Below are 10,000 nucleotides of genomic sequence, written 5' to 3' on the forward strand. Positions count from 1 at the left end.
ATTTATCAGATTTCCTGAGATTACTCTTTTTGCTTTGATTTATACTCTTTTTGCTTTGATTTATCATATTTCCAGAGATTACTCTTTCTGATTTGATTTATCATATTTCCTGAGATTACTCTTTTTGATTTAATTTATCATATTTCCAGAGATTATTCTTTTTGCTTTGATTTATCACATTTCCTGAGATTACTCTTTTTACTTTCATTTATCACATTTCCTGAGATTACTCTTTTTGTTTGATTTATATTTCCAGAGATTATTCTTTTTGCTTTGGTTTATCATATTTCCTGAGATTATTCTTTTTGCTTTGATTTATCATATTTCCAGAGATTATTCTTTTTGCTTTGATTTATCTCATTTCCTGAGATTACTCTTTTTGCTTTGTATCATATTTCCAGAGAATACTCATTTTGCTTTAATGTATCATATTTTCTGAAAAGGGGAGTTTCTTCAGGGGAAATAATATACATTAATTATGTGTTCTGTTCACGTAATTACTAAATGGTGATGAATAGGTATATTTTTTTGTTGATGAACAGCTATGCATTTTGCTTTTTTTTTTCTTTTTTTTTACCAAGATGCTTATAAGATTTTCATGCTTATTGTCGATCCATTTATATGCGTCTATGATTTGTGAAAATGTTTAGAGACGGATTTCATAGCTATTGTATTATATTCATTTTTATGGCAAAGCTAATGACGTCATTTTGGGGGTCGTTGTTCCCCTTCTTTGTCACCTCAAGGACCGTCATCATATAATGTAACCAGTCACTCAAGCTTTCATGAATTCTCAAAACGAACTGAGCTCTTGATGTGAATTCCGAGGATGAACATAATTGCAAAGAACCGGGGAATAAGAAAATTATTTGTTTGGTTTATATCAAACTGGCGTTACGGTTGCAAAAGTCATCGTTGTTATTCAGCAATTAATTATTAGTTAAGTCTTTGATTAGGTGCGCAGTTTCTCTTTGTGGAGGAGGTCGCGTGAATAGGCTCTAATGCAGTTCCTCTCATTGATTGGAATTAATGCAGTTCAGAAAAACCTATTGAATGCAATTTCATTATGCAAATACACGGCTCGAACCACGGGTTGTGTTGGCATTTCTAAAATAGCCGCAGGTTATATGATGGTGCCGAAAGGCACTCTCTCTCTCTCTCTCTCTCTCTCTCTCTCTCTCTCTCTCTCTCTCTCTCTCTCTCTCCGTTTTATGGGTGCTAGTAGTATTGTCCTGTAGGAATTAATACGACCCGTCAGTTGTCGAGGAGATTTGACGGTTCTTTTTTCCCCGCTTTTTTTTTTATAATCAGGAGCTTAAATTAAAGCTGACCAAAGGGAAAGCCTAAAAAAGATGATTCATGGGGCGAAAGATCGAAGAGATGAACTTTAGTCCAATCAACGATTTATACATAGGATTTCGCCCACAACACCACCAAGCCGAATGAACTTGTGTGAAGCTTTAGACAAAAGTTTAGCACTGTATTCAAGAAACCAATTCCTTATAATTCCAAATCTCTTAATTGGATACGGCAGTGAAATCAATTCCTTAATAATTCCAAATCTCTTAACTGGAACGGCAGTGAATCCATTTCCCCTCTTCATTTGACATTTGACGGAAGAATTGGCATTGTCATGGATGTTAATCTAACCTGACTTTGAATAGTCACCCCAGAAGTGACTATTTTGCAGTGTTTGGTCGTCCAATCTAATAAAAAAAAAAAAAAACAAAAAAAAAAAAAAAAAATCGGTCTTCCTAGAGACTTGAGCTGAAGTTGGAAACAAAGAGGCTCCTTGAGCCTCTTTGCTTGAGCGTGAGGGAATTTTAATTGAAGGAGCAGATTTCCTGAAGTTCTCTTGTTCTCCTCCTCCTCCTCCTCCTCCCCCTCCCCCCAGCATCATTTCCCGTCCCTCCTCCATCCCCCACCTTGGCTGCTGATCTCCCATCTCACTCACGACCCTGCTTCGTCCCCATTTTTTATCTCGCACCTTTTATCATTCTTCTTCGACGCCTGTCCCCGTCTTAACAAGCGTGCCTCTCAAAGGGCGCCCTGATTGAGATAACAGGCTTGTAGTGGCCATTATCTCTCTCTCTCTCTCTCTCTTGGTTTGTGTTGCGACAATTCTTTATCATGCCACCCAGGAAAGGGTTAAGGGAGAAAGAAGGTCTTTCCTCATGTCTCGCAGAAAGGCCGAAGGAAGAAGGATTTGGTATTTCGATTCAGCGCGCATCTTTGTTTTCGACTTTGGTTCTTAATGTTCGAGGGGATGAGGGTAATGTTCGACGAGGAGATAAGACTGATGATGATGATGAGGGAGATAGCTTTGGCGCTAAAGCGGATGATGGAGATGGAGATAAGATTGATTTCAAAGACTTTGATGTTACAAGGAGGGAGGCAAGACTGCTGTTTGTAAGAGGCGAGATTTAGCTCAAAGTCTTTAGGGTTACCGGGAGGTATGATTGATTGGAGGGACGTTTATGTTATTCCGTGAGGGAAGTAGGGTTGAATTCAAAGAATTTCATGGCATAGGCTGTTAACCTTGAATCTAGAGACCCGTACTGCATTGGGTAGATAGGAATGACATTCGTGAAGGAGAAAGATTGCCGGTAAAAACTTTGTCAGCATGAGACAAAACAGAGGTAAGAAACGGTAGGAAGTTTATATCAGAGAGATTAAAAGTCATTTAAGAGACGGTGGTAATATAGCTAATGCAAATAGACAAAGTCTAGAAAGAACTTGCGTAAGGGATATGGAGAAGACTAGATACGTATATTAGAGGTGGAGAATGTGAGATTTGTGTTCAAGGTTGACAAAATAAAGTGTATTAGTAGAAATTAAATCGATATAGTTACAAACAGAGAACAGTTTTACCGTTTTGGGTGATTAGACGAACGTTTGGATGGTCAAGGAATTCACGTTGGCAATATGAAGATTTCCCTTGAAAGTTTGAAAGTCGTTATTTTATCCTTATAAAGGGCTTATTCCGTTATCTGTTGCTCACCTTAAACATCTGATCTGGTGCTAAGGCGTGAACGAGTTACCTGGTCGTTAGTCGACCGCAGTGGATCACGGCCTAGGATGGAGGAAGGCATTGCAACTTTACTTAAAATCATGAAACACTGGCCGCTAAGATTTGCGATTGCAACACTTTCTACAGACACTTCTCTAAGCGATTAAGAGTCACACTGAATACATCATATATATATATATATATATATATATATATATATATATATATCTATATATATGTGTGTGTGTGTGTGTGTGTGTGTGTGTGTGTGTGTGTGTGTGTATTATATATACACACATATATATATATATTATTATATATATATATATATATATATATATATATATATGTGTGTGTGGTGTGTGTGTGTGTGTGTGTGTTTGTGTGTATATATATGTATGTCTGTGCGTTCATATAAGTAGATAAGAAATACGTTTCCATCGCATGCGTTTATTACGACCATTTACAGGTTGTAAATTAAAGTACAGGACAGCAGTATCGGCTTTAGAGAAAGTACCATTCCATATCCCCAGCTTTTGTCCCGTCCCCTCCCCCCTCGCATTCCCCGAGTTTCATATATATCCCTCCCGGGGTACTAAGACGCCCAGCCTCCGTACCTAACCCCGTGACCTTACGAGTGACATTTCATTTTGCCTCCGTCGTCTTTACTCCGGAACTCGTTCTTAATTAATATGTGTAAGACGGTGTTTTCGGTACTGATTGTATGAGCTTTTATTGACTTAGGTTTTTGCTCATCAAAATGGCCTTCAACGTTTCGTATTTATTGTTAACTTATTCTTCATTTTCCCTTTGCTGTTATGCGTAATGCAACGGCACAGTGATATAGGTCTGGCTGCTTCCCTTGTATGAATAAGGCTTAACATATCCACAAACACACACACACACACACATACGTACTACATATATATACCATATATCATATAGATATATATATATATATATATATACTACATATATACATACATATACTATACATACATATATATATAATGTATGTATATGTATATACATACATATATATATATGTTATGTATATGTATGTATATACATATACATACAATTTCTGATTCAAACATCGGGACCGAAACCCGGTCTTTCATGTGATACTCTAGGTCTAAGGCGTTAGCAATTCATCCTCACAAGTGATAGAAGATATTGAAATCTTGAGTACTCCTTGCCTGAGGTGTTTCCCAGGCAGGCGCCGGGGTTGGGGGGGTGGTGGGTGGGGGTGGGGGATAAGTCGAATGAAATGTACGCTGCTGGGTCGAAAAGTAGGGTGAATTAGCTGATATGTTAGGAAAGGGATTTTCAATATTTATTTTCACCACGTACCCTTACGGGTATTTTTAATGTCAGTCATGTACCTCTCCACTTCGTATAAAGAAAGCAAAACAATGTCAGAAAAAAATTCCATTGTGTTTTTGCAAGTACTGTACATAAGGGAAGTAAGTACATAACTCTCCTGACATAACCCGTATTATTGTAAATACACGGAATTTTTTTTTTTTATAATTATTTACCTGTGGCTATGCAGTAAATTTTCAAGGTTATGGTTCTGAGCTGCGAATACAAAATACATTATTATTACATCAGCAGCAAAGGGAGTTAATGAAATTGCTGAAACCGATTTTCGTCAACTAAACTAGTGAGCCGAGAAGCAGTTTTTGCCTAAGCACTTCAAAGTAAGCTGGAAGACCCAGTTTCACACAGATGCTACGCTGATGGGAAAAGCAACTGAGAACGAAGAGGCTCCTTTACGACATATGGATATGATTTGGATATTTTAAACCAGAACCTGGCTAAAGACTTTTTCTAAAATAGATCACAAACACTAGAGCCATTCACAATAAACTCATCCTTAATAACATCATTAACAAAAGCAACTACTGTATGGAAAGAGTCTCTAATTTGCTTTAAATTTCCTTCAGATACATCAGGAAATTATCTATTTAATTTTGCAGTGAGGAGATGCAATTCACTTTTATAATCTTACCATCTGAACTACAGTAAGGTGTCCTGTCTGTCAGAAAGTTGGTGGCCAGGCCCCTGACCCTAACAACCCGTGGGGAGCGCGTACCCCTTGACAGACCCTTGAGTTGGGTACGCGTACCCCAGGTTGAAAACCCCTGTGTTAAGAGCTAGGCGCCTGCCTGGGAAAAACCTCGGGTACGGAGTACTAAGTTCCCCTTCTTTTATGACTTGTGCGGATGAATTGCTAGCGCCCTGAACTCTCCTGAAAGACCGGGGTAAAGCTCTATCTATCTATATATATATATATATATATATATATATAGATATATAATATATATAGATATATATATATATATATATATATAGTATATAATATATATATATATAATATATATGCCAGTACGTGTTTTTTGTTTTGAAGTACATGTGATGTTTTACTTCCGACGGGTGGGTAGGTCTAAATGGAATATAGACGGGAGTGTGAATGACATATTCCATACTTCTCTAAGGGCACAAGCTATTATTAGGAAGCGGATTGTCTCATCAATGTCAATTTGCATTTTGACAACACATTATCAGATGGGAAGGAAATGAGGGAACTCAGTTGATCGGCGAGCGAATAAGTCCCTGAAATGACTACCAGTTACAAAAACAGTTTTTTCCCTTTCATTCGGAACCTCCATAAATTGATCTCGATTCGCTGCTGATATGAAACGAAAATTCGTCTAGGAATATTGAGCGAAGAAGGAGCTCATTAAAACAGGCATGCAAACACACATGCTCAATATCGAACTGGAATTGCCTGGTTATGAACCGGCAGCAACATTTAGCTATTCTGATGTTATCTCTTGGGCTGATATTTGTATTAATTGGGGTACATGACATAATCGTTAGGGCATTTTTGTAATTTTATTATTATTATTATTATTATTATTATTATTATTATTATTATTATTATTATTATTATTACCATCCAGTTTTTCTGAAACAGGACGAAATATACATACTTATATACATTCATAACTAAATACATTATATATATGTATATATACATAGCTCTGAGCAGTTTTGGCAATGTGTTGATATTGATTCTAGCCAAAGAACCTAAATTCGACTGGCATATGTCTGGCTTTGTCGAACCCAGCTTATACCACTTTATGGGTATGGGTGAATGGGTACAAGAGGACAAGGTTTGCATCCTGGGCAGGGTAGAACCACCTAAGCAAATTATCTGTGAGTGTAAGTTATTCTTTATGAAAAATGGATTCCATGTTAATGGGTTATTTTTGTCTAATATTTGATGAACACACAGTCTATCGATCTTTCTATTTATCTGTGATATATAGTGTGTGTGTATATATATATATATATATATATATATATATATATATATATATATATATATATATATATATATATATATATTTGTGTGTGTGTGTGTGTGTGAGTGTGTGTGTGCCTTTCTGTATTTTTGTATCATCTGTTTGTGAATTTTGTTTTTTGTATTTGGACGTAAGGTATAAAATTACGTAACGTATTCAGTAAATGAGTAATGGTTCAGAATAAAATGTTCCACCCCTTTCTTTGATGCCCTCACAGGTCGCTTGATGATATCAATGGCCAATAATTTCTTAGTAGTTTCAAAGCTATCCATCCTCTTGCATGTCGTAACGGTAACTCATTAGTTAATGTAACGTCTCATAATTGCTCTTTAGATGTAGATGGTGAGATGAGCCTCTTCTAGGAGTTTCTGTTTCGTGTCTTCCTTTCATATGGATAAAAGCTCGTTAATAACAGCAACCCCGAATGTGGATTAAACTGAGAAGACGTAGATGAAATGATGTCCGACTACTGTGTATTTAAAGGGTCAGTCGTAGTTTCTCATGACTTTTGATTCAGAGGTAGAAGAAGAAACAATTTTCGTAATAGAATAATATTTGTTTTAGATTGTACTTCGTCTCTCTCTCTCTCTCTCTCTCTCTCTCTCTCTCTCTCTCTCTCTCTCTCACACACACACACACACACGACGAAGCGCCCTTTCCCAAAGGAAGCAAGCAGCTGGTACAAATGTCCCCGTCCACGTTATCTAAACATCATCGTCCTGTAATCAGCGAACCCGAATCATCCCCGCCATCTTGTAATGTTTCTCAATAAATCTTGTCGAACCCATTCCAATGGGAGCGATAAATCTTGCGATAATTACTTGGGCGAAGCGACGATATTTTTTGTCTTTGACAGATTGGGCGACAAACTAAACAATGGCAGGCTTTCCCGCCAGCCCACAACAGTAGATTTTATGGGGTCGTAACACGTAATTGGCTTACCCTTTAGCGCCTCCTGCCGGTGACGTCAGTGAGGGTAATTTTCTCTCAGTCGAGGGGAAATAAAAGGAATGGGGAACCGTCAGGAGGACGAATGGTAGAAAGACAAACGCGAGAGGTGTAACTTAATCACGCCTGCGCATGTGCGTAGAATATAAGCTTCTATTTTAAGTTTTTTTTTTTTTTTTTTTTTTTTTTTTTTTAATTTTTTTTTTTTTTTTTTTTTTTTTTTTTTTTTCTTTTTTTATTGTACATGCGGTTGTTACTTGAGACTTTGCTTTTATCTTTATCATTCATATGTCGTTTCTCTCTTTCTGACACTTAAGCTGTCGGTCTTTATAGCATTTTATTATGTAAATATTATGTAAATGCTTCAATTGGTCGGATACATAATGATAATCATTGCAAGAAATTTCAATGACCTTCAGCCTAGCGTATTCTCGTAATTGCGTATCTAAAAAGATAAGATTTGCTTCTTTGACGTTTGTGATGACCTCACCGTAATATCCTGATGATAACATTGAGCGCCAAAAGCCTAATTCTCTGGTTTTTTTCCAAAGCATTTCTCAGGATCTCTGCATCAAAGCCCCAGTCCTAAATTTCAAAAATTGGGTAGTCTTCATCTTGGATCTGCGAGAGGGAGTCAGGGGATCATGTCAAAAGCGATTCCAGTTCCCCGACAATTTGTTTGACTCGCTCTAACTTCATTTGCATACTGATTGAAAATGGGGATATAGCATTTAGACCCTTTGGCCCTGAAGGTGTATGTACCAAACTCCATGTGAAGTTGGTGATTAGGGTGGGAGGGAGATGGAAATATATTTTGTTCAAGTCAGTTCAATGTGACTATGGATGGAAAGCTTAGAACCGGAGTTCTTTAGCACTTTGACTCTGGTACCGGCCTTCGATTAGCCCATTGCTTTTGAGATATATGTAGGTCCTGAAATTTTGAGACAAAAATCTATGATGGCTACTGGAAGTAGAATTAATGTCGGAAGTCGTATATACGGTGTACTTAATTTCCGATTCTGCAGGGTGTTAGGCTCGGCTCTCAGTGCATTCATTTCTGATACCTGCATCACAAGCCTTTTGCAAACTCATCTTCGTCCAAAGTGTTCGAAGTCGGTAATGAGTTCACTTGACAGACTCAAAGGTGGTCTGAATAAGTTTGGTATTGCCGAAAGCCATGCTGCTCCTGTTTATAGTGTTTAAATTCGAATACATTTCAAGTTTAGAAAGTGTCGTGTATTTTTCTTATTTAATTGGCTAGCTGTGACCTAGTTTGGAATGCCAGTGAAATATTTGAAGACTCCAGCTGACTGATTTTCCATACCTTCCCTGAATCGACAGGATATCACATTTAATTTCGTTAACTACAATCATAAATTGATTACAATTTCTGTCAAAACTAAAAAGTATTAAATAAAAAAACTAAGACATATTTTTGTTAAAATGCACAAAAAAGTTAAAATGAACTTTTGAGACACCAGGAAACTAAAAAAATATATTTCTTTTCCTGTAGTACTTCCTTCCATGTTTAGTGCCCACGCTTTTATTTTTGTAGACATGATCAATTGCAAGAAAATCCTAGTATGTTTCAAAAAATAATTTTTTTTTCTTTTCAGTGGTTTTAATTTTTTTTATTATGGTTTTAGAGCCTAGCATAGAGAAGTCCCAGGTCACGTGAATTAATAGGATATTACGGGATATTTGCTGATCTGCTTAGGCAAACAACATGAAAAATATTGAACCCACTGGTCTTTGGAAATATTGAAAGACACCAGTGTGGCTGTTTAGTCATGTAGACAAACTGGAGAAGTATTTACTTTAATGAAAGTTGTTTGAGTAGAGAGCAAAGAGAGTCCTGGAAAACCAGGATTGATGGGATTATGCTATGACACTTTCGTGTACATTTGGTTCCAGCTTGAATCAACAGCTAATGAATGGAAGTCATGTATATATATATACTCTCTCTCTCTCTCTCTCTCTCTCTCTCTCTCTCTCTCTCTCTCTTCTGTGAGAAAACAAGGTAAACCCGACCGCATATTATTTACGACCTAACGTCATTCCAAAAAGACGACCATTGAAAAAAGACATCTACGGGTAAATTCATGGTTATTCTCTCTCTCTTCCAGGCTGCATCTCCCAGTCGCTTTTGCACACCATCAGCCATCGGGACGAGAGCCAGGACGTCAAGCCCAGTAATGAGAACCAAGTGTGGTACTTACTCTTCATCGTCTTCGTGACGTACTCCATGCTGCCCCTCCCCCTCAGGTGGGGCATCCTGGCCGGCTGCATCACCTCAATGATTCATCTCATCCTCACTTTCATCACCTTCTCAGGGGTAAGGACGATTCTTTCTTGGTCCACTTTTTGGCAGGGAGAGGGCGCTTCGGGCTGGGTGCGCCGGGTGTCGTGTTCTCCCCCGAGGGGTCGTTTGTTTTCTATTTCCTTTTATTGACTTGTTTTTGTTTGCGTGATGTATGTTTTTGTGTGGTTGTATGGGAGTGTGTATGTACTATATATGCATGTATGTGTATAATATAATATATATATATATATATATATATATAATATATATATATATATATATATATATATATATATATATATATATATAATATATGTATATATATATATGTGTGTGTGTGTGTGTGTTTAGAATCTACTTGTCACT

The 10,000-nt window shown here is 37.2% G+C and overlaps 1 protein-coding gene across 5 annotated transcripts in view; it reads left to right on the forward strand.

The window, feature by feature from the left end:
- The window catches only part of LOC135204025 (adenylate cyclase type 8-like), a 973,771-nt gene that overhangs the window by 812,822 nt on the left and 150,949 nt on the right, over window positions 1–10,000 (forward strand). For all 5 annotated transcript variants that reach the window (XM_064233960.1, XM_064233961.1, XM_064233964.1 and 2 more), the window contains exon 9: window positions 9,459–9,667. In XM_064233960.1, coding sequence (XP_064090030.1) covers window positions 9,459–9,667 — 209 coding nt within the window. The remainder of the gene's footprint in view (window positions 1–9,458; window positions 9,668–10,000) is intronic.

The sequence above is a fragment of the Macrobrachium nipponense genome, chromosome 44 (assembly GCF_015104395.2).
Source record: "Macrobrachium nipponense isolate FS-2020 chromosome 44, ASM1510439v2, whole genome shotgun sequence".
Taxonomy (NCBI): Eukaryota; Metazoa; Arthropoda; class Malacostraca; order Decapoda; family Palaemonidae; genus Macrobrachium; species Macrobrachium nipponense.